The 25,731-nt window shown below is 40.3% G+C and overlaps 2 protein-coding genes across 4 annotated transcripts; both read left to right on the top strand.

The window, feature by feature from the left end:
* Positions 1 to 2,206: 2,206 nt before the first annotated feature.
* Positions 2,207 to 6,208, top strand: asf1ba (anti-silencing function 1Ba histone chaperone). The gene is made up of 4 exons (XM_030408305.1): positions 2,207 to 2,622; positions 3,324 to 3,439; positions 4,593 to 4,769; positions 5,451 to 6,208. The coding sequence occupies exons 1-4, from the start codon at positions 2,514 to 2,516 to the stop codon at positions 5,640 to 5,642; spliced, it is 594 nt and encodes a 197-aa protein (XP_030264165.1). The 5' UTR covers positions 2,207 to 2,513; the 3' UTR covers positions 5,643 to 6,208.
* A 627-nt stretch (positions 6,209 to 6,835) lies between these two features.
* On the top strand, positions 6,836 to 24,582 carry prkacaa (protein kinase, cAMP-dependent, catalytic, alpha, genome duplicate a). Of its 3 annotated transcripts, none has more exons than XM_030408286.1 (10): positions 6,836 to 7,651; positions 17,932 to 17,993; positions 18,493 to 18,621; positions 19,595 to 19,693; positions 19,779 to 19,861; positions 19,946 to 20,072; positions 20,165 to 20,260; positions 20,493 to 20,615; positions 22,433 to 22,597; positions 23,630 to 24,582. In XM_030408286.1, the coding sequence occupies exons 1-10, from the start codon at positions 7,606 to 7,608 to the stop codon at positions 23,753 to 23,755; spliced, it is 1,056 nt and encodes a 351-aa protein (XP_030264146.1). In that variant the 5' UTR covers positions 6,836 to 7,605; the 3' UTR covers positions 23,756 to 24,582. The 3 variants fall into 3 exon arrangements, with proteins under 3 accessions (XP_030264146.1, XP_030264147.1, XP_030264145.1); XM_030408287.1 differs by lacking the exon at positions 6,836 to 7,651 and adding an exon at positions 10,224 to 10,533; XM_030408285.1 differs by lacking the exon at positions 6,836 to 7,651 and adding an exon at positions 13,826 to 14,292.
* Positions 24,583 to 25,731: the final 1,149 nt, after the last annotated feature.

The following is a 25,731-nucleotide window of genomic DNA, read 5'->3' as shown; positions in this document are numbered from 1 at the left end:
CCTAATCTCCCCCTGCTCAGACTCCGAGGGGCAAAGAAAATGTAGGCTGCTTCGGGCCTAATCTGTGGTGCTCAGATAGTTTTCATTTGGACTGTGTGTGAGAGCACTGAGGCGTTTTGTTGAAAAGCAGAGAACCGCTGTGGAAAATTACTCCTGTATTACAGCAGTGAGTCAGCCTGCGGAGATGATCCCATATGACCGAACTGTTTGCTCCTGTGTCTCTTGTGCAGTAGCCTGTTTCAGTAAGAGTGATACCTGGGAATGGACGGATTATGAGTCACACAGACTCAAAGTTCACTGAACCCTAATTTAAACTCTGATGATGTAGCTTTGGAGAAGACATGCACACTCAGAAGTCTAATAACTACAATATTAAGGAGGTAGGGATAGCAACTTTCCCTATATCTGAACACTGTTTTAAGCTAGAAAGGTGGCGGGGTCCGCCACATATAAACGTAGAGTACAAAACTGTGTTGTCCTTTAAGTTCAGTTGGTTTATCCAGTCATGTATAGGCATAAAAAATCAGTCAGAAATTTTTCTCTTCTGATTAAAATGTCCTCACAAAAACTACACAGTGCACCTTTAATGCATAACAAGTGTAGAGGAGGATGATGGTAATAAAGAGAGCAGAGCATATGGTGTGAAGTGAGCTTAACGGTCTTTTTATCGCATCGTTTTAATTTCTTACTTTCATAAAAATAAAGGATGGGTTGTTAAAGTCAGCTTCTGCTATAAACACTAAAATTCTTGCATCAGACAGCTGTTTCACTTTGTCTATATTTTATCTGTCCTTATCAAATAAACCATAGATGATTAATCAAAGACAAAAACAACATTTGCTTTATTATTATATCTATTTGGATGAATGATTCCACCCTCTTTAATGTGAAGTAAACTGAACATATTTGGATTGAGGACAAAACGAAACACTTGAAGATGTCATCTTGAGCTCTGGGGAAACGCTGATCCACATTTCTACCATTCCGTGATATTTTCTAGACCAAACAACCTACCGATTAATCAAGATGTGACATTAGTTGACATTAGTAATCGTTAGTGCAGCCCTACAAATGACTGGAAGAGAGATTTCCAGTTTCTGGAAGCGTCTCCAGGTTTGACCTGTGAATGTCAGCGTTCTGCCTGCACGGCAAACGTTGTTGTCCCCTCAGTTGCTTAAAGCAATGTAGACAATTTATTAGAAAAAGCCTGTTTCTGGTGTAAACAGGGCGTGGAAACATCACACAAAACATCAAGTCCTCTAATAAATATTACCTGTGGAAAGCTTATATAAACACAGGGCCATAGCTACCATTGAGGACACTGAGGTCATGTCCTCAATGACAGCTATGGCCCTGATATCTTTAGACATATTTGATAAGACTTTATATAAATAACAGCATAATCAACTTTACTTAACCGTCATTTAACTGTTAACAAACAATGAAATGCTGTATAATCTATTTATTGGCAATTGTTTATTGGAAAGTTGCACTTGATGTTTATAATACTTCATAAATGGTTAATTAATACTGTGTAGCTCTTTTACAAACATTATTAGGATGGCCTTTAGAGAGTTGCAAGTGATGTTTTTAAACTTTACAATTACTTAATAAATGTTTTATGAACCATTGTAATGTTGCTGAACCGAATCTTATTAACTATAAATTTACTATTTATCAGTGATAATTATAATAAAGTTTCACCCATGTCAGTAAGATCTTTTTAGCATAGAAATAAGTTGAGATAGGTTTAATCACTCTAAGTCTTCTTCTTCTTCTTCTTCTGTGGTAATTAGAGTTTGATTTCCATTCATTTGCTGGGGCTGATATTATTTCCGAAGGCATTATCGGTCCTGTCAAAAAGCAGGGAAATTATTTATACTGTAGTTTTCATAATGTTCCTTATGTATTAGTGGTACTGGGGGGCACGACCTCAGTATTTCTAAAATCCTGGCTACGGCCCTGTTCGTACATATTAGTTTTTGTTCTGTAAGGAACTGTCTCAAGGATGTTGTTCAGGGTTGAATTTTATTGCATTAGGATATATTGTGCCAGTTGTGTGCCCTTCATGGGGTGAGACACCATAAAGTTTTTTATTGCACCCTTCCAGCCCAGGGTAATTCAAAACAGGTGCTATATCGTACTCAGCCACTAGGGGACGGTAGAGTCGCTTTGCCTTTCCGGGGTTGGACGCGGCTTCTCCGTCACGCACTCACCGCTTGCCGTAGGCGCGCGCGCGGTGAAGCCTGGGTATTAGGAGACTGAAAGCGGCGGGAGAGCAGCGCATCTATCCTCAAATTTAACATATTCTTGTTATACTGAGCAACGATTAACCGAATAGAGTGAATTTAGGCGAGCAAACAAGATTTAATCTTGGTCAAATCGAAGGTGTTTGACAGCTTAAACGGTTTAGTGTGTTTGTCGTTGTAGTGTCGCTTTTAGCGTTTCCCCGGGAAACTGGTTTGAACGTTTGTTTTTGGTTAGCCCTCTCTTTTTTTAGCGCTTCGGTAACAATGGCGAAGGTGCAGGTGTTGAATGTGGCTGTCCTAGATAACCCGAGTCCCTTTGGAAACCCTTTTCAGTTTGAAATAACGTTTGAGTGTATGGAGGACCTCCCCGAAGGTACGTACCATCGCAGATAAACTCATTATTGTTTGTCTGAAGCCAAAGCATAAGCCTGTTGTCAACGTCTCTTAGTGATTGCTAACAGCTAATGCTAGGTTAGCTTAAAAGAAAGTCGTTAATTGTGTCAAAAGTAACGTAACGATACAAGGTAATGGCAAAGTAATCAGACACAGCTTGATTGATTGTGTCTCCCACGGTGGACAATTCACTAAGATGTCTGATAATAACCTTATAACTTAGGTCCAGTCCGTGAAATGTATAAATATGCTAATCGAGATTGTTTAAAAAGCTACGACAGCCTTAACTGCATTCATATCATACCTTTCCTGTTACGTCTTAGCCTTTGTTTCTCCTCAGGTAACAGTTAATGGTGTGAAGGTTTGCAAATACATTGCAAATACACCGTTAATGTTTACATGATACAATAACAACTTTGCTGTGTTGTATAACGTTATTCGTGTTACATGGGCAATGGACACAGAATTGCTGTATTTAATGAACAGCAGTTGTCACATGTTATAGTTAGATTTGAACTTATTTTAGATGATTAACCCAGGCAGTGCTGTTAATAATATTTGGCCAATTGATTATCTAACTGGTTAGTGGACTAATTGTCTCATCACCACATTAATAACTTTGCATTTTACAGTGGAACATAACTGTTTTGTTTTGTTCTGTTTTATTCTGTTTTATTATAGATCTGGAGTGGAAGATCATCTATGTTGGCTCCGCAGAGAGTGAAGAGTATGACCAGGTCCTCGACTCTGTCTTGGTCGGCCCAGTACCTGCTGGAAGACATATGTTTGTGTTTCAGGTGTGTTTGGTTGAGGCAAACTACCTTAGACAGCTTTCAAAATCAGGAGTTGCATCCCCTAGAACAGTTCTTCTCTCCTGCATAACTTTCTAATTGTTCACAGAGACGTTTGAAAGACCAGAAATTACAAACTGCAGCTTTTTTTTTTTTTTTCTCAAACAACGTAGAGAATATACTGCAGTTCCTGTTTTTACTACCTGTTTGTCTTGATATGTACCAATAATGCAGCACCCCAGTTGTTTCATATCATGCTACCACTGGTGGGTAGTTTTGGTTTTTTATCCATAAATCTGGAAGTGAGATTGTATGGAAGAAAGTGGCTACTAGAGCCTGGCTGATATATCAGATGAAAAATGATTAAAAAAAAAAAATTGAAGCACAGAAATGACAAGATTTTGTAAAGGTCAGCATTCTATAATTTGTCCACCAGAGGATAGTGACAAGTAAATGTTTTAATATAAGTTCATGCCCAGAAAATGTTGTGATCTGATTTATATTTTTAAAAAATTATAGGGAACCACATCAAAAGTGCTTATTAATGTTATGGTATGTCTGATCTATAATTTCTCTCTTTTTTTGTATCCGACAAAATGTTGTATCACTTGGGCTACAGTACCTACAACTGTAGTCTTCTTGATTTGTTTATTTAAGCAAAACACAATTCTGCTTGCTCATAACATACTAACACAGGCCAGCTACAAAAGGATGAGTCAGACATCCTGAAATGGTCAATGTAAACACCTTTTGAGTGTCTTCATTGTATTAGCCTCACTTTTTTCACAGTTATATAAATATCAGCCAATATCAATTGCAGTTAGTGTGTTCCTGCACCGAGCATCAATACACTGGGACAAAATTAGCTTTTAATAACAACTCAACAAGAATTGAAGTATCATGCACTCGTCATACAAATCTACACATGATTCTTAAAGTAATCAGCATGCTGCAACCTTTATTTGTGTTCTTTATGTTGTTCTACTTATTGATCTCACTGCAATGTCTCTTTTGTTGATCAAGTGATTTATCAAAGTATTATGAGCCACAGCATACCATAATCTCTATTTGTCAAGCCGACAGTTAGAATCCCTGAAATAAAATGTATGCAAAAATGTATATTTTTGCACATCTTTGTATTGTGTTTTTCCTTTCACAGGCTGATGCCCCAAACACTGGACTGATTCCTGAAAGTGATGCTGTTGGTGTAACTGTAGTGCTGATCACCTGCACATACCGGGGCCAGGAGTTCATTCGCATTGGATACTATGTGAACAATGAGTACACAGAACCAGAGCTTCGTGAAAATCCACCGATCAAGCCAGACTACACACAGGTCAGACTAATGATTGCCAGTGAAACTGTTTAATGCTTATTGCACTGTTTTGAGATAATAATTACTGTTTGTATGGTGGTGGGCAAAATTATTTTAAAACGCTTTCAAGCAGGCAGCACTATACATTCAATACATATACACTAAAGTTTTAGTGTATACTCTAGTACAATACTCTAGAGTTTGTAAAACCCAGCATGATGACATGTTTTTATTGTATAAACTGTGAAATTGAACAAAGGTTATCGAGCAACATTGTGCAATAATACATTGTAGAGTTGAAGCTTTTCTTTCTGTTGGGCTTGCACTTTGGAGCAATTACTTATAATCCTATCAAATTCCCTTGGTTATATAACTAGTTCAGCAGAAATGTTACTATTCTGTAACTTCTGGACTAATCCACTGTGAGATTTGTTGTGGTGCCGAAGGATTTTGTTCAAAGTTGCCACATCTTTAAAAGTTTGCTGACAGTCGGAATGAAACTTGGAATAATATTGTATGTATATGAGATAAAAAAGAAAGTTATTTATGTGATCATGTAATGATGTTGGATGAATATCATTTTCTACCTTTGTACCATTCTGATCTATAGGATGGAGTGGGATTTATTTCTAACTGCACATACTTTTTAATGAGTGCAATTACTTGTCCAAAGTATTGATGTAAATTTGCGTCTATTTTCAGCTCCAGAGAAATATTCTGGCATCAAACCCACGTGTGACCAGATTCCATATAAACTGGGAAGGCTGTGCAGAGCGAATGGAAGACTCTGAAAATGTGGATCCTACGTCAAACTCCATGCTCCCTCCATCCTGTCTCCCTGGCAAGGCCCCACCCCTGGGGTTACTACCAGATAACTCTATGGACTGCTTATAGAGACCACCCATGCCCGACAGTATGAGACCTTATTTTTGAAGAATGCCTGTGGACATTCTAGTGTGGATGTACAGACATTTTGCCTTACAGCTGCCCTTATTTAACTGAAGCTTATCAAGAATGAACTCTCTCCTTTGGCTTCAGTTGAGTGTTTGTTCCAAGGAAGATGAGGAAGATTATGAACATCTCACCAGTATAATGCTCAATTATAGATTGGGAGTTCCTTACCATGATGTTGCAAGCAGTGTTGAAGTATTTCAAGTCATGGAAGGGAAACAGTGAAGTGAAACAGATCACTGATGTGTGATTCACCTTCCTGCTTTTGTTGGTGCAGAACTGATTTGTACCCATTTCAGAGCATTTAAGCACTGAAGCAATAGGCAAATACATTGCAGTATATTGCTGTACAGGAATTTGATATTCTGCCATTATATTTTTAGGTTTAAATTCCTTTTGCACTTAAACTTTTTCTCCCCTTAGGGTTTGGAATGGGCTTCGTATGGGCTGAATCACCTCCTCCATTTTTGCAGTGTTGTGTTCCAAATAAAATAACATTGTATTTGTTATGCATCTGTGTATGATTGTGTGACAGAGTTAATCATGCTTTGCCATAATACTTAGCTAAATAGTCTTCACTTTTGATCACAGAGGCAGGAAAACGGAATATAAACCACTTTTGAATGCGTCTGTGCTGAAAATACTTCTTAAGAATGTATCAAGAAATAAATTAAATCCATCATATGGTTAAACACAACAGAGAGGCAGCGCTGTAACACAAATATCAGTGTGAGTATCCCCTTATATTTCTCACATTTTACTAAAAATAGCCCGTGTTAACGTCACATCCAATCACAGATCAGTCGGGTAAAAGGGGTGGCTAGGATACAGAGCTGGCTGTGGAAAATACTGCTCTGCACATAGAATGAAGGCTGTGAGATGCTGCAGCGCTTCATTTATGTCCTGCACGAAAATCAATTTGATATAGAAAATCAGCTGATAATTAAAAGGAAGAAGAAACAAACATTTACTGTTAATGGGCGTTTTGGTTATTAGCAGGTCCGGGAGGCGGGACAATCCCATTTGACAGACGAATCGCATCAATGCAACGACTGGATGTATTGACGCTTATCCAATCAGCACGCGATCTGTGACGTCTGTCGACTAAGTAGCTGTGCGTGTAACCAATCAGAGCCCGCGAGAGGCGGGACCAGTGGATGGATGACTGGAGTTTCCCTTGCGGTCTGAAGATTAATGGAAGGGGTCTGTTGATCTTAGGAATCGACTATCAGATGGTCGGTCCCAGGAAGCCATTGCACTTGATGCCTGGTCTGGAAGCGAATGGAGAGGTTTCCATTTGAAACAACCGACAGCGGAAAACCCGAATAACCCGGACAGCACTGTTGTTATCCAGGTTTTTAACTGAAAAGGCCTGCATTGACAGAGATAGCACCTGGTTAGTTCAGGCCAGGATACGACGGCGAGGGACGCCAGAAGCTAACGCTAGCCTGCTGGTTAGATAGACGGAAACAGCCTTCGACGGTCCGTCTAATGCTCTGGATTGGGATTTTTGAAACACCAAGCCACCCCTGGAAATAAATGACAGTCGACTGACATCTTAATTCACCGGTGCTCGCTTGGATTTTGACGAGTTAACGCTGCGAAGCTAACATCAACTGACCAGCTCCACTAGAGTTAGCTTGTGTGCTAGCCTAGCTAACCTAAGGCGTTAGTGTTAGCTGCATATTTGGATATAATCGCTTGGTTGGGAGTTTTCGAAACATACCAAGGGAAGATATCGGAGGAAATATATTTACACTGGTTAGTTAATAATGATAGCTGTTAGCTAGTAGCTAGCTGTCAGCTTCATTGAGCCCAGTGACTGCGTTAGCTGTGTAGCATCTCTCAGCGACTCGAGAAGGAAGACTCAGTCCGAGCCCAGGGACTCCACCATCAGCCTGCCATCATGGGCAACACGCCCACCGCGAAGAAGGGCAATGAGATGGAGAGCGGTGAGTAGCCTTTAACCTGTAGCGGCAGAAGCTAACGTTAGCCGTGTCATGTCGCCTGTCATTGAATCTCTTCGCTGCAGTTATTTCCTGTTTCCCACAGCAGCGAAATAAAGTTAACACCTGTATAATGCAAAATAGGCCCGAAGACCCTCCACAATGACACCATGTTACATTGCTTTCGACACCCTATTCTAGCATGGAAAGAGTGGTTTAGCAGAATATGCTTAACTTCGCTGGGTTGTTTCACTCTACGTGACCATTCCCATTCAGTTTAGCCAAACTGTGAAGTGTGACACCATGTTCATGGTAACTGAAGAGCAGATGATATTATTCATTCTCTCCGCTGATTCTGTGGAAAGGCTCGTGATCAAAAGCCTCAGGTTATATTCTGAGGTAGCAGCAAGGATGACAACTAACCTTATACAACAGTCATAGGCTTCTTTGTGGGTCATGTGTTTCTGATGATTCCCCCCCTCCTTTCATAAGGTTATGAACGGCTGCAATAACATAGCAAACCTAAACCCCTCAGCTGGAGGTCTCTTGTGCACTTCATCATTAATTGTTTCAGGACAAAGTATTCCCCAGTGTATAGAAAAGAGCTGTGATTTAAAATGTGTACAGTGGACATGCACATATTTCTGAGAGTTTCTGCAAGTGATGATTTGAATGTCAGTGCAGTGAGAACCCAAGTCCCACAGATTGGGTTTGACAGTAAGGAGGGGGAGTTGGTTGTTATCAGAAAGGGGAAAAAGGCACCAAGATGTGGTCATATGATGCACGAGGGTGATACTCTCCAGGCAGAAACTTGGGAGTTTAGGAGTCTCTTGAATATCATGTGATGAGCAGCATTTAGAACAAGGGTACTTGTGTCACAGAGAGTGTGTGTTTGTGTTTGTGCATGCACATGTTTGTGTACGTGACGGAGAGGAAGAGATGCTCTTGTCAGTTGTGTTGTGAGGTGTTGCTCCTCACAAAAAAATGTTTTTCTTGACAGTTAGTTTTCTTTTGTACTGTAACATTGATACAAATAACAGGAGGACATTTGTATTAGCTAGCAAAATAAATTAATAAGGATGCAGGATATATATCAGTGCAGGGAAGTGTATATGAAATCTGCTATTTATCAGTATTGTTGAAATTGTAGCTCATTCATGGAGACGATAATGTAAAGCCAAATTGATTTCGTGGACTTAACAAGCGGAGCATCTGCAGACTCTAATATAGTAGCTGGCAGCATGCTACTCTAAAGTTGGTTTGCAATCCATTAATAAACACCGAAGAAGAAGAAAAGGTGCAGCACTCTCTCAGACTCCTGACATCAAACTAATGCACCTGGCGAGAGCGAGGAGGTAGAGAGCCAAACGTGTTGTTGCCGTATGGACACTTTACAGTTTAAGAGGAAGAGAACATGGTTGTAATCTGCGATGTGTTGTGTACAAGTTTTATACAAAGCTTATTAGAGTTGTGGAATATTAAATCATCCATTGTTGTTCACTATATCTTAGTCTTTCTTACCTCCAGGTGTACGTATATTACAGAGTAGGATTTTTTTTTTTAAGATATAAAAATGTCTGTAATCTAATTGGTTTTAGTTTTGAGAAGCAGAGTTATCGATGTTATCTGAAAAAGATATCCATATCGTGCATACCTATAAATAACCCTTATCTTCCACCTAAATTAGATTCAAGTGGTTCACTCCTACTAAGTAAGATACACCTTTCATACTGTTTCTTAATAAAATGCTTGTTAACCCAATGCCAGTGGTCAGATTCGGGATCACAGGGCCTAGAGAAGGCCTGGGAGGACACCGTTTTATGTTTTTATCCATGACACTATAAATAACACTCAAGAGTGCAAAGTCTGAGCAGGTATCTGCAAAATGAGTGTCAGCTCCTTGTTGCTGGTAGAGAGTATGTGTGAAGAATGGCCTCCAGCCCTCTGTAATGTTAACCCGTCACTGGTAACCCTTCACAGTCTGAATCAGAATCTCCTTATTTGTTTATCACAGCAGCCAAAGGACAGTGATATTGTAATAAACAATAATAAAAGTACAAGAATAAACAATACAATACAAAAGAATCAAGTACTTGTAACTTGTAACAAGGCCCATGACTTTCAGGCGTTAATAGCACATACGTTTGTTTTTCATTGCTCAAGAAGTAATGCAAAATTGGGAACTAGTCAGTTAAAAGCAGGGCCAGAACTGCTGGTGGGAGGTTTGTTCACATGCCATGTTTCACATCCTTATCAGTCTGATCGCTTAGGGTCCACCCTGATCCCCAGAGACAGGTGCAGACCTGTGGTCCGGAGCCCACACCCCGGAGCATAATTTTCCACAGAGCAGCGAGAGATGAGGACAACATGGCAGCTCGCTTGGTTTCAACAGAAAATGGAAAGAGAGTGCTGAGAGCTTGTTCAGCTGCTGTTTCCCCTGAACTTTCCAGGCTCAAGAAGACGAGCGGAGAGCTGCTGCGCTAGTACACAAAGCTGATTTCAGGCCCACAGGAGGAAACGGGGTGGACAGACACTGAACTGAGGCAGGAAGTGAAGGAGCAAGGAAGGTCCAGCCCAGGCTCTGCAGAGTTGGTCATCGCCTGTACTGCTCTACAAACTAAACACAGCCCGGCCAGGATAGTTTGAAATTTTAAGTCGTCATTGGTGTCGCATATTTTGGATTTCCCACTTGTTAAACCTCCGGACAGACTGCAGTTTTGAGACTCTGCGCTGGCTATCAGCTGGCTTCCTCCAGCCTTGTACGATGTCTGTTATTCACAGGCTGGCAGGAAGGCTTTTTCCTCGGGCCGGGCCTTGTCTAGGGGACACTGTCAGTGGAGACGACAGACATGACCAACCGCAGGGGGAGCGAGAGGCTTGCTGCTGCAGTGAGTTTTCATTCTGGAGTGGGGCAGGAGCACGGGTTAAAGCCGTGGCCCAGGCTATTCTCCATCAGCTCTCCATTAGTTGGTATCGGGCTGAGCTCAAAAGAATTTAGTTTAACAGATAATAAAGCTGGTTTTCTTTTTCTTGATGATGTTTGATAGTAAATTCAAATCCTAGCCTGGCAAGTTTAGTGACTGTTGGCTTTGGTGGAGTGATAGTTATTTTATTTTTGTAGATAATGGATGACATTGGTTGTTCTAGTATTTATGTGCCAGCAGCCATGACGTGTGTGTGTGTGTGCATGCATATGTCCATGTATACGTCTGTGTAAACAAATACACACAGAGAGCAGCCTGCTGTTTCTCTCTGTTGTCTTACCTATGGTGTTCAGTTCAAAGGAAGCCATGTTTCTGTTGTTCTGGAAGTGTGTGTCAGGCATCATGCTGCACAGCAGAACACCACAGGCCTTAAACTGCTATGTAGTGTAATAATGAACATATACAAACACACACATACATTGATATCAAAGCTTTTGTGATACTGCTCTTACCGAGGGCCCTTGTAAGTCTACCTGATTGTTTGGTAGCATATAAATGTTTTCTTCTTAAACATCAGAGCAGGACCATTCTCCAGACAGTTATGACATAAGGGATTGTTGTATTGAATGTTGTGCACTTTGAATTTGGTCATATAATGAGGTGGCACCCTGTCAAAGTGCAACTCCCTCTATCTATAAATATCAGTGTGGTTCATGTCCTGCCCCGGCGCTGCACGCAGCTGGTTTGTGTAACAGGGGAAGGTTTGTGTTTGGATCGCTCATCACTTCCTGTCTCCAGTTAAAGGGGCTTTGTTATAAGCCTGCACTGATTACCAGTGGACCTTGCTGTTGAAATGCCAATCAGCCACCTCAGATAAGCTTACAGCACTGAACTGGCAAGTTGGCCAGATGCCAGGGAACAAGCCCGAGATGCAAAATCCAGCAACAAGCAAAGCAAAACTGAGGATGGAGTTCGGTTATTGGAGGAGGAAAATATTTTTTCTTTGGATTCTCAGAGCAACAACAGGCGTGGTGGTAAACGTGGTGGTAAACCTGGCGTCTGTTGGCAACTTGTGAGGCTGCCTTTGAATTTGCAGGCAGTTGGTGTTGCAACTAACAATTGCTTTTTTTTTTTTTTTTTTTCCCAGAGATCATCCATTACTACAGAAGAGGATTAGGGCCACATATGAATTTTTTTTTGTTTGTTTTGACTTTAAAGTCAGAATTCTGACTTTTTTCTCATAATTCTGAGATTAAAGTCAGAATTCTGAGAATAAAGTCAGAACTAAATTTTTTTTTTACATGTGCAGACTTCTGACTTTGATCTCAGAATTCTGACTTTTTTCTCATAATTCTGAGAAAAAAGTCAGAACTAAAAAAAAAAATCCACATGTGGCCCTAATCCTCTTCCGTACATTACTATTCATTACAAAGATCGCAAATCCTTAAATTTAAAAAGCTGTGACTAGCAAATTATTGAAATCTTTGCTTGAAAATTAATAAGAAAAACAATCCATCATTAAAATAGTTGGCATGTATTTTCTTTCCTATAATTAAATGTTCATTAGCTACCTGATATGTAGCTGGTTAGCTTTAGCCTCCCACAATTGAAACACAGGCGTGGAGTTGAAACTAACAAACCAAATATGTATTCAGGTGTCTCTCAGCCTGACGAAACAAGCTTCTATGTATTCTGTTGGTTTGTCAGAGGATATAACTGGCTTAAAACCTAAACATTTTTGTTGGGCTTGCTACCAAGCTAATGTTAATAACTTTAGCTTGACGTTCTATAGGGTCATCTATTTATCGTCATACAAAACAGGGTTGCATAACGAAACGAATGTTCCCTCACAAAAAATATAGTTATTTATATACATAAATGTGTACACACTTAGGAAATAATTCTGTTGTGCCTTCTTTGAATTTGTGTTGACAAGATTGTAAACAACAACGTAGTCATGAAAAAATGGTTCATTAACTGGTGATGTAAACAAAAGTTCACCTTTTCTCCACCTGCGCTATGTCCGCTCCGAACACGGTCCGCCTGTTGGGTGCAGCAGCTTGATGTCGGGATGTTGTGGTGGAGACGGGTCTCTGTAAAGATGTCGATAAGGCGCATCTTTGTATTCCGAGCATGGCTCTTGTCCTGGCTCTCTTCATCGCCCTGCAGAGATAAAGATGAACACAATAGAATAAAAACAAAAGTGGATTGTCATATCTGGATGAGTCGCCGTTGCCATAAGTCTGCAAAAATAGTATTACCAAGTAACTGAATCTGTTGGCTGTAGGCTGGCGTATAACTCAAACAAAGCATACTCTCTGATCGATACGTTACCTCATCGCCATGCATCATGCAAAAAGCACAATTTGTATTAAATATCGGTTCCCTCCATTTTGAAAAAAAATAATTAGGGCTCTTACCAGATCAGGAGCTGGTGCACATACCACTTTTGTCCAAAGAGGCCGCCAGAATTATCAAAAAATAAAAGCTTCTTCTAGCTGCTTTAACTGGCAAATTGTGCTGTAGGATGTAAAGTAACTTCTCATCTGTGATTCTGTTGGTAACTGCTTGTAGTCATAGTAAAATATGAACTGCCAGTATTTTAGCTGATCACTACAACTGGTTTCTCACCTTTACACAAATTGGAGCACCTTTCCTGTTTACATCTCTCTGCTCTGACTGATTTCTTTTGCACCACATGGGAGAGTATGCTATCTGAACAAGGCCTGGTGTACACTGGGACTTGATTTGGCGCGCTTCACACTTGAATGTCGGTCAGCTCGCCCTAATATAACCCCTCTGTTCCTGCGTCAGAGTGGGCCAGAGAGGCCCAGGGGAGAGATGTAGGATTGATTTTTGGAGGATCGATTCAGCGCTGGCACTACACAGACTCTCTGGCGCATTCGGGCGGGGGGAGAAAAAGTTTACTGTGGTTTGTGCGTTCCTGCTCTGCTAGTGTCTCCTGAGAGGGGCACTTTTATGTTTTTGAAAACACCCAGATCAACTCTGAAAGTTTCTCATCACAGATGTGACATTTTGATTGGTTCTGCTAATTAGGGAAAGTTTTAGTTTCCTCTAGATCTGTCTAGTTCATCTCAGGGGTCTTCACTTAGGCCTAGTTTTCCATAGGACTTCCTCTCTGGGTTGGATAAATATACCAGCCAGTGTTTTACGCCCCTCCCTCTGGTGATTATGCCCCTGTTAAGATCAATATATAGCCTCTGTGTGTGCATATGTTTGTGTGTGTTTGACATGGGAGGGAACGGCAGAGAGTACTCTGTGCACAGGATAAATATTGATACAAACCAAAGCAAGGGTCCGATTGATCTGTGCGAGTGTTAACGGGAGCAGTGCTGCTGTCAATGCTAAATTGGACTGTACACTGGATGTGGATGCTACTTTCTGAACTTGGTGCCCAGCAAAGTGACAATCACAGGAAAGACTGAAGACACCCTGTCGGCAAGGACACTTGGCTGGATTCTGTGGATGATTGGGGCTGCTGATCCGATTCGAGTGCTCTCAGAGGGGGCAGATAGGTCATGAGTCAGTGACTGAGGAAGAGGCCAAGGAAGAAGAACAGGGGAGACTTTGCAGGGCTAATGTGTGACAGGAAGAGCTCCAGAAGGCATGAAAGGAAGAGGGAGTCATCCTCGCGCTCAAGCGAATCAGGGTCGCGCTCAGCAGATGGTGCAACACCAGAGGTACCCATAGTCATCCCAGATGGTAAGGATTTTGGGGTTGCAGGAGAGTTGGGATGTTGAGCCTTAGTTGATCACCTGCAATTGCCATGGTAGCGACGGCAGCAGAAAAGAATTCCTCCCAGACAGCTGTTGATTTGACCGCCGAGCTACCATCTACTTTTGCAGGAACACCCACATCTTTCCTCTGACCAGCTCCGAGTTATGACAGTAATAGCTCCATTTGTGGCTCTTTCTGCTCGGAAGTGGGAGTTGAGCAACTTTCACGGGAAATGTTTTCTCCCTGTTGACCAGTCTGCTTCCATCGCTCTCTTGTGGGAGCAGCGGCGCTCTCGACATGTTTATTCGAACTTTGGTCTTTGCCGTCCTTGCTGGCTTTCTCCCATCCTATTGTTGGAGCTGCTGGTCCTCGGAGAATTAGCAGGAAATCACATTAGCCAGTTCAGGATTAAGCATTTGTGTCGTTTTAAATGCAAGTGTGTGTTTGTGTGAGAGAGATGCTCAAGTGCTTTCATGAGAAATATCTGCGTAGTCGGTTATTGTTTATAACACTTTCATAATATTTAGCTCAGTTGACTCATTTGAACACTACATCAAAATGCTGATTAAATATGTCCAAAATATGGTCACCACCGACGGATGACTGCTTTATTTAAACTGCACTCTAGGCAGCAGACATATTCCACATCAACCCAAAGGGCTAAATGTGGTTCGTGTTTCTGCAGTTTTTGCTGTTCATAAATTACTATGAATGATATTTATTTTTATTTATATTGAATCAACTATCCATCATTTCTTCTTTGAACTCAGTTCTATATTTGAAATCTGGCATCTGAAATGTTAAGCTTATAATGTGAAAAAAAAAAAAGATTTTGTTTGTTTTTACTATGAAGATTAAGTACAGGAATATATATTTTTTTGTCCTTTTTATATTGTACAACCTTGATCATCTTGTGTCGCAGGCTAACAGTCCTCCCGCATCTGCTCGGGCAGCTACTGGCCTCCAAACTAGCACCCAGTGTGTAAAGAGGAATGAGGAAGGGCAGGTTATCTGCATGTTCCCACACAGCACTGTGATTAGCCTCATAAAGATGAGGGAATGAGAAATGATTTACTGCCGATGACACTCTGCCAAGCTGTCAAAATGTCCACAGGTATCTCTGTTGGTCTTTGTTACAACCCCAACCCCCCCAAAAGGTGGGGTGCTGTGTCAGACGTAAGTAACGCTATCTTTTGCAAATAAACTGTGTTTACCGCGCACATTTTTACAAAGTGTTGCTGAACCGCTGTGGTATTCTTTATAAATAATAGTCCAAAAAAGATAACACTCTGTTCAATTTATATTTTACACACCGTCACAACTCTTTAAAAAATGGGTGTATGCACAGTGTTGCGTGTGTGTGTTCAGAGACCAGATGTAAGTTTCCTCTAAAGGCATTGTAGCCACATGTTACACTGCACTCTTGGCACAGATCAATGAATGGTTCCAGATCCATTTATTGTTCCACAATCGTTCATTGATAAGTGCAGAATCATTTCAAGTGAGTCAGTGTCTGATCTCGGAGAACTATGACCATATTTGTAAAAAAAAGAATAAAAGTAAAAAATGGATTCAAGATACTGTTTTTCTAAGTGAGATTAACTTTGAACATCTGAGGAATGTGTGAGTGAGCAAATCCAACTTTGGCTGTGATGCTCCAGCTTGGGTTTTGTGGTGTGGGGCAGTGGCTGCCTCCAGCATGTACGGTCCTGATGTCTTTCTTGCAGAACTGCTCACAAAGTGTCAAGCTGTGTGGGCGCTTTGATTGAACAACAATATTGAAGTCTTGACACAAATTCTAGATGGGATTGAGGCTTTGACTCTGGCTGGGCCACACCAGGCTGTTTGAGTCACTTCCATAGTGCTCTGGCTTTATGTTTGGTTCGGCATCTTGCTGGAGAATAATCCTCCATCTCCAGCCACTATTATTTTACCCCAACAGTCCTGGTGCAGAGAAGCATCCCTCACATCATGATGCTGGCACCACCATTAATTATATTGTGAATGATGTGGTGATGTCTGGTGTTTGGTTTAATGAGCAGCACATATTTTAAGATTGGGAAAGATCTTGATGGCCTCCACAGTCTATATTTCAGGCTAGTCATATAAATTGCGTTTTATTAAATGTCCTTTTTACTTCTTTTTCCAAAATCCACACAACCTCATTGACTAGCAGATTCGTGCTGAACATACCAATAGAGTGACAGCTCCAACTGATTGCACAAATTACTTCACGTGGCCCTTCCTCAGGTGACATTATGTAAATAAAAACACAAGTTAAAGCTGGCAGAATGGAGGAATTGGGGAGCTTGTGCCAGGAAACAGCTCTTTAATGAGTTATTGTGTTGTAGTGGTGCAAATGGATCAAATGTATAGCAGACTGTAGTTGACAGGGCATTTCAAAATTAAGAACAAAACATCACTATTGAGATTGCGGATTGGAATTTAATAGATCACGATTTCTTTCAGCTAGGCTGCCACCCATAGCATTTTTTAATATGAGGGTTAAAAGTGCCACATTTTATATAATTAGACCATAGAACATTTCAACCTGGTTTCAGGCTTCACACGGCCTTCTGGAAAAAAACACTGGCTGAGATGTCACTCGAGTGGTTTTCTCTTTGCCGCCCTCCCATAAAGCTGTGACGTATGAGAAGCCAGACTAACTGTTGTCTGCATTACGTCTCCCATCTAGAGCCCTGTGGCTTCTTCAGGGTTGATGGAAGTCTCGTGGTGGCCTCCATCACTAGTACCCGTCTTGCACAGACCCTCTTGCACTAGAAAGCTTTACAGCTGTCATACATACTGCATCGTTTTTAATGGACTGACTTTGCAGTTCTCTGAGGGACGATCAGTGCCTTCGAGGGTTTTTTGTACCCCTCCTCCGGCTGGTTCTTTCATTGAACTTGTCATGAGCTATTTTGAAATGTCCTTCTGTCCTCAATCATGTGTCAGTTTCCTTCCAAAAAACTACAAACAGCTGATGGAGCTTACATATGCTGGTGCATGTTAAACCTTGGTTTTATAGAGGTGATCCCTATGAAGCTTTATTATGAAGCTTCTAAAAACAGTTCTCTGCACATGTCATGATTTAGTTGTGGTATAATAACTGGGGAAATAATCAGTACTTTTGGTTTTATGTTTTTATACCTTTTAATGATTTGTTTTACTGTATGAGGAAACTGTTGCATTATTACCTTGAGCAGTAATAGTCTTTTGATAAATGTTTACATTGGTCTAATTCACAACCTCAGCCAGGTATTGCTTGGTATTTTATTCGTCTTGTGCACTTTCATGGTTGAGGTAGAAGCAGTTGTTGAGACCCCACAAAGAAAAAAAGTAGCAAGTCCAAGCTGAGAAGACAAAATGAATGTAGATTGTCATCAGCTGGGCAGCATTTATATTCATGTACAAGAGGCACATGACATGAATCATGCTCAGTTACTTTAATGTCTCACTGTGACTCCACATTTTTTTGGTAAAAACACCCAAATTGTGGTTGTCTTTGGGTCTTTGTGATTACAGGAGGTGGCCTATTATGTGCAATCTGATGAGTTTGAACTTGTTGGTTTTTAAAACAGATGGACTCCCTCTAACGAACATGCACTTTGTCTCTAATTACAGTGAAGGAGTTTCTTGCCAAAGCCAAAGAAGATTTCCTGAAAAAATGGGAGAATCCAGCACAGGTGAGAGTGTTGATGTAGTTGAGAAGGAAAAGCAATTCTCTTTCACTCTATTATCGTAGTTTCATGATTCTCTAATTGTTATTACTATTGTACAATGTTACAGGACTTGTTTTTAAAGTGGTTTTGATTTGTGTGTGTTGAGACACCTTAGTGCGATGATGCCTCTTGCAGTAAATCTTAAAGCACTTCAGTTTTCACAGGCTTGTTCACTCTCACAGGCAGACTTATGGAAATGGTCCCGCCCATGAACAAATTAAGCCCCATTTATCTGAGAGGGGCAGTGCACCCTCTGCTGGCCTAATGTGAAATACCTGTTGTTGTTGTTTTTTTATAGACTGGAAAAGGAAAATTACATTATATCTAATTCACATGAAAACGATTTACTTTAGATATTTTTTTATTTTGAAACGGTAAACTGAAGTAGGGCTTTTCATGATGTGTTCCTGGAAAGTTGTTATGAGCTCTTTTGTCTGACTGACACCCTCTTCTACCCCCTCAGCAAACTGCGGCATTGGACCATTTTGAGCGTTTGAAGACCTTAGGCACTGGTTCGTTTGGTCGAGTCATGCTGGTTAAACACAAAGAGACGGGCCAGCATTTTGCCATGAAAATACTTGACAAACAGAAGGTACAGTACTTGTGGGCACAGTATGCAAGAGAAATACTACTTGTTATATCGAGGTGAATGTTTGGGTTGGGTCCTCCAGTCTATCTTTCTGAAATAATGATGTCTCTTTTGTAGAAATTGTCATAGTAAGTATACCAAGACTTAAGGAGTATTTATATGAGCGCTTTCCTAGTTGAAATTTATTGGCAATAGACCTGATTTTTTTAATTTAACTTAAAATTATAAATGCAATCCAGATTGCACAATGTAATGGCTGTAGATTAATGACACCACTGGCATAAAATTGCTTCCCTATAAACTTTGCTTTCATGTTTCTAAAACAAGGAACCAAGCATAATCTGTACTTACTAAAAAGCATATCGCCTAGAGTTGCTGACAAACAGGAAACAGATTTTCCTGAAAAGTGTGTTTGTTTATTTAACCTCCTGATCCTATAAATTGTAAGTCATTGCGAACTGTCGCTGTTATCTTTGATATATGATGCTTTGCTGGCTGGGAGCTACATGGAGAAAGGAGAAGTGCCTGTGACAGAATGCTGTTCTTATTTTTTTGTAGTGTATCTTCTGGGGGTGAAACAATGTTAGAATGGCGCAAAGATCACTTTGTTGTTAATGATGACGTTGACGTCACAGATAGAGAAGCACTGTTACTCCATCGAGAGAAAATTAAATGGCAACTATGTATAGTTTTTCAAGGAAAAGTGTTCTGTAATCTAAAGATTCACTGCTTTTCTTTGTCATTTATGTCAGTAAATGAAGAATCCCTGAGTCTTGTACTGTTGGCTGGATAAATGAAGCAATTTGAAGATGTCACTTTTTTCTCTGGGAAATCATTATGAGCATTTTTCACAGTCCTTTCACATTTTATAGACAAAAATCTCTTGACTTCAATGAATTCTCACGTGCGGATAAAGTAATTCATGTTCAAATGTTAGTTGCTTGTTTGGTTGGGCTAACCTGTCCTAACCGTGCAGGTAGTGAAGCTGAAGCAGATAGAACACACACTGAACGAGAAACGTATCCTGCAAGCTGTCAGCTTTCCCTTCCTGGTGCGACTGGAGCACTCTTTTAAGGTATGCATTCAAAAGTCCATATGTCTTTATCTCCTCAACACGTTCCCTCCGTTGTGTAAGTACGACTTGTCTCGTCTCTCTGCAGGACAACAGTAATCTGTACATGATAATGGAGTATGTACCCGGGGGCGAAATGTTCTCGCACCTAAGGAGAATCGGTAGATTCAGGTAAGCTGACTTCTGGTTAACCCCATCAGTATTTTTCATGCACGACTGGTTGACTGTAAACATTGTTGGTGATCTGTTTTGTAGTGAACCACACGCCCGCTTCTACGCAGCCCAGATTGTACTGACCTTTGAATACCTTCACTCGCTGGATCTCATCTACCGAGATCTTAAGCCAGAGAACCTGCTCATCGACAATCAAGGTTACATACAGGTAAGGATCTGTTTTTTTTTTTTTTTTTAATTGGTCTCTGTGCTCTTGCAGTGTGTAGTCAGTGCTCAGAGCTGTGCACTCTGTTTTTCTAGGTAACAGATTTTGGATTTGCGAAAAGGGTGAAGGGCCGGACCTGGACGCTTTGTGGGACCCCAGAGTACCTGGCACCAGAGATCATTCTCAGTAAGGTAAGTGCTCGACTCGGCCATTAGTAAACAGCATAGCTCTTCGTCATTGGGCTATGGGAGATCTCAGCTCAACTGGGGACTCCACTTCATTAAGGAAACCATTTAAATGTCACCTTAAGGACTCTGATACAATTTGCTCTTTACTGTCTATTGTCAACACTCTCGTGTGTGAGGTTTTGTTTTTTGTTGGAGGATATATCTGACTGCACTTAATTTCCGTTTTGTATTCCAGGGTTACAATAAAGCAGTGGACTGGTGGGCTCTGGGAGTGCTGATATATGAGATGGCTGCTGGTTATCCCCCCTTCTTTGCAGACCAGCCTATTCAGATTTACGAGAAGATTGTATCAGGGAAGGTGAGTTTGCAGACTCCTACCTGAAAAATCCTCTTTTTTTTTTTTTTAGATGCGCAGTATTTTGTTTGTTTTGATGAAATGATACATAATATACTTCTTAATACAGATGCCTGACTACGAACATGTGATGTTTTCTAGCACAGACGTAACGTTTATTATTCAACTTGATATAGAACAGGGTCAATTTACTTTTACATGCATTAGATTTTTAAAATATTGTGATTATTTTGAATGAATACTGATATCCTCACGCCCATCCCTAATTTCATACCAGCAGCGTTTTCCTCTGGCGTGCAAACAATTAAACAGTGATGGTAACATCACAGTCTTAATTATAAGAAGTCATTGGTATTTTTCAGTTGTAACTACAATTCTGAAATGCCTAAAACCTTGAAATCCCCCCGATTTAAAAGCTAGTGAGGTTTTCCAATTAGCTGCCCTTAATGTAATGCCTCCAACACTCTCCGATGTAGGGATAAATATACTGCTCTTAACTCATCAGCTCCTCTGCTACTTGCATCAAGTCCTCTTTGAAATTATGTATTCATTATATTTCTCTTAATTAATAGGAAGTGACATGAAAATACTTTTACTTTCTTAATAGATCTTGAGCTTTTTTTTTACCTGACTTTGTAATAAAAATGTTTTAATCTTTAATGTTCTTTTGGGCCTATTCTTTGTAATTATCTTTTATTTTTAGAAGATACAATTTCCAGCAAGGAAACACAAAACGGTCCCATGAGAATGTTTTCTGATTAAGTTAATGACCGATCAAATTGGGGCATTTTGGTCAAAAAGCATTAGATTGAAGTGAAGTTGAACCAATTTGAATCAGGATCTTTTTATTTACAAAGAAACTGTGTGTTTATTTAACTTGTACCATTAGAGTCGATGGTAAAAATCAGGCAAAGTCTTCTTTGCACCAGTTGATGTACATGAGAGCGCTGGAACTAAACAGATGCCCTCGGTGTTGTTGAACATAGCATCGCATAGTTAACCTTTGGCAGGCCATTTTTTCGGATCTGTCACATGGCTGTCATCTCTGTTTTAACCAGTACTGAAAGAAGAATTCACCTCCTTTACTCAAGTCAGTACTAATTCAACAATGTGAAAATACGCCACTACAAGCAAACGCCTGCATCCAAAATCTTACTAATCTTACTACATAAAGTATGTAAATATAAACAGCAAAATATACTTAAAGTATGAGAAGTAAAAGTAAAATGTTCCCTTTCAGTGTTTAATGACTTTTCATGGTGTCAGAAAAACATCCCTGCTTTCACCTCTGTGCCAGTATATATTTTCCGACTAATCCAAGAGGGATATTAAATAGTTTATTTAGCTGAGGAAAAAGGAGACTCATAAAGGAACACTTCATCCCTCAATTCATAACAAACATTCAACATCAACACATCTGCAGATGCGTGGTGTTCACTGGACTAGAAGAGTATTCAAAGTTGTGATCTAAAAGGGAAGTAGTAGGGTAGTATAGCTGGGAAGTAAAACTGTCAGATAGAAAGAATTGAGATGTTGTGGAGTAGAAGTATACAATTGTAAAAGAATGTAAATGTATTTTCTTGTATTCAGCTGCTTGTGGTAACTCAGCAGTGATGTAAAATGCAAAAACTACTTGCGCAAACGATCCAGTCAACAAAAATGGCCAATGCAAACAAGCAGATGTGTCACATCCAGATAAATCGCACCACTCGCAGGCTTCTGCTCACACACACAGCTGTAGTCATGTAAAAATACAAAGCACGAGGTATACAATGCTGGGCTCAAACACAGACACTCACACTGCTTTTACTGTTCTGCAGGTTCGCTTTCCCTCCCACTTCAGCTCAGACCTGAAGGATCTGTTGAGAAATTTACTGCAGGTGGACCTGACCAAGCGCTTTGGCAACCTCAGGAACGGAGTCAATGATATCAAGGGCCACAAGTGGTTTGCCACCACTGATTGGATTGCCATCTACCAGAGGAAGGTGAGAGGCCAGCCCTTCCTAGAGCAGTAATGAGTATAAAATGGAGCCCACCTGCCTTTTTGAAAAACAGAAGGGCAGAAGAAAAGTGAGGCTGACAAAGGAAATGAGACGCTGGTCAGAGTATTTAGTCTACATTTGTGGCTATGGGTAATTTCACACCATCTGTCCCTCTTCTGCACAGATGAAAATATTGAAAGCTTATAGAAAAGTGTCTGAAACGCACAAAACGTCTGTTTCCCTCCAGTATTTTATTAGCATAAAAGCTGGTGAACTTCTTCATTTGACATTATAATATGAAAACAAACAGCCACACATTGTTGGGTCCTGAACCGTGGTTATAGTTTTCAAAGGGTTTCAGAAAGTCCACAGGGTAAAAGCACACATTGAAATGACCCCTTTCTAACCTTGGACTCATCAGGAAAACTGCTGCACAGAGAGGGGTCCCCCATCAGGGCAGTCAGGCATGTAAGGAGTGCCGACAGTGTGCAAACAAAATGTGGATAACGATACAGACTGTTGCAAAACACTATAAGAACATGTCAAGCAAAACACACAGATGTCGTTCTTTTTGTCTTGATTGATTTGAACAGCTCTTAAGCTCTTAGTTTTGGTACTGGTATTACGTTCTCTGCCTACACATCATGCATATGAATGCAGGAAAGTCATGCAGTTGTTGAAAATTCATTCTGGGAATATGGAAAACGACTAGTTGAATTGTAAATAGATAAGTTGTCTTCAGGGAAAGCAAAAATCAGCACATGATCGCAAAATGAGTTGATTAATAGACAAGCGTTCAAAGCATTCAAGCATGACTTCTTGATCGTGTAATGCATTTTAGTCCTGTTTGAGAGTATTTTAATCTTAACTGTGCATAACTATACATGAATATAAATGTGTTTTTAATTGTCTCTTTATCCTCTGGGACTTATTCCAGTTACATCCAGGAGGTTTATGGTGTTCGTTTTGGCTTTGGTGCTCTCTATGAAACCTAAATGCATCTTTCTGATGATTTGATTGTCCTGTGTGTTTCAGGTGGAAGCTCCCTTTATTCCTAAGTGCAAAGGCCCTGGTGACACAAGCAACTTTGACGACTACGAGGAAGAAGAAATCAGAGTCTCCTTCACAGAGAAGTGTGCAAAGGAGTTTGCTGAGTTCTAGATTCCAACCATGAGTAGCGGAGAGAGAGCGAGACAGAGACAGGTATTTAGAAAGTAAAAGGGGGTCAGAAGAAAGGAAGCGCTAGGGTGGACTGCTAACTTGCTTATTTGTAACGACGACAACAATGTAAAATCCCCCCAGTTGAAAGGTAGGCAAAGAGAAGAAAGATCCAACAGAACCAGCAGTGTTGCCTTTTCTGATTGTTTCTCAACTGTTACCTATTCATTTTATTTATCCCTCTTGTGTTTGTGGCAGGGGCTCGAGGAGAACTGACGTAGGTTGTGGCTGTCCAGCTATAAACTTGTATCTTACTGATGGTGTAACGACATGTTTTCAGTCTTTGCAGGTTGAGGCATTGATTTTCTGTTGAGGTACTGAATCTGCTAGGCTCCTTTTTTTGAACGGGCCCTCTACAAGCTTCTCAAAGAGTGATTGTTGTATCTTGTCACCCTGGTCCCCCCCCCCCCCACCACCTCCCGCCATCTCTCCATCCTGAATCTGTCCAAGCAATACCAAGTCCAACAGATGTGCCTATCATAATGCCAACTGGTTGGAAAACTGTGTCGAAAGCATTGGTGCAGAGCTTTGGCCATGGTGGCATCAGCCCTTGTGCCCGTTTGGTTTAAAGCTTGAAAAACTCTCTGCACCTGCCTTTGTCTGCTCAATGTGGCATGATTATTGGGTAGATGATGCACTCACTGCTCACAGTTGAAGCAGTGGTGACCTCTTTGATCAGAGTGAAAATAATTTATCACAGTAAAATTCATCAAGGTCTTACTCCTTGTGGGGACCGGTGAGAAATCGTAAAAATGAGGTCTGCATTTAAGTCTGTCTTTCTCTTAGCTGAATTTATTAGAGCATTTTAAGAAATCCTATTGGTGATCATTTTGTCCTTTTATGTCGATCTCTGTGCTTGTGTGTTATTTAGTGCTCAAGGGTGGGTGTAAAGAGCTGCTATTTAGCAGCAACTAACATTGTGGTCACACTCCTGACTATTGTTTATTTAATTCATAGTACATTTATTCATATATATATATATATATATATATATATATATATATATATATATATATATATATATATATATATATATATATATATATATATATATATATATATATATATATATATATATATATATATATATATAATGATACAAAAAGATCCATCTCTTTCAACATTGTCTCATAGCTGTGAAATTGAATTAAGATAAATTCTGCCAAATTTGCAAGCTGAGAACGTTGCAAAGTTTTCTGTATGGAACGACGATGGTGGTGGATTTTAATACGCAAAAAAGTAGCAAAACGTTTCAACAAAATGTGCATGTTATTTTTGTACAATATCACTTTTAAAGAAAGATGGCGGAGCATCATGCTTTATTTGCGCTGAGGTACCCGAGATCATGGATAACGTGCTTAACTATTAAAATGGACTCTCAGCTGCTCTATTTTGAAGATGGAATAAGACCCAGTTAAACCTCCTGGGCTTTTTTCATTATTCAGTCATGGGGCAACAGTTTTTCTGATAATTGTGAACCTCTTCTTCTCACCTGGATAATGGTTTATTTTTTCTCCTTCCCTTCTCTCTTGTATATACCGTACATGTAACACCTTCAGATAATTTTGCAGTCCAACCAAAATTTTTGAGACTGTTGAGATTGGAGTGTTTGTTTTTCCGTTTTCAAGCTTTCTATGTAACAAATTAAACAAAGGAAGCTATCCTGAAGTTGTCCCCTTTTTGCCAAGTTTATTTCTGTGGATGCAAGACAATCGCAGACCAAATCTTATTGCTGGTTTGTTGACTGAACACATTGTTTTGGTTCGATGAAGGATGTTCGTTTTTCGCCCCCCCCCCCCGCCCGCCCAGCCCCACCCTCCATAGGCCCTAGGTGCTAGACTTTGTCCATCTCACTGAAAAGCTTCTGTGAATTGTTTGATGTGCATCGATCTTTTTGTCATAAAGTCTTGTAACATGAC

The sequence above is a fragment of the Sparus aurata genome, chromosome 23 (assembly GCF_900880675.1).
Source record: "Sparus aurata chromosome 23, fSpaAur1.1, whole genome shotgun sequence".
In the NCBI taxonomy this organism is placed as follows: domain Eukaryota; kingdom Metazoa; phylum Chordata; class Actinopteri; order Spariformes; family Sparidae; genus Sparus; species Sparus aurata.
The sequence above is the reverse complement of the archived record's forward strand: the minus strand, read 5'-3'. Positions and strand labels throughout refer to the sequence as shown.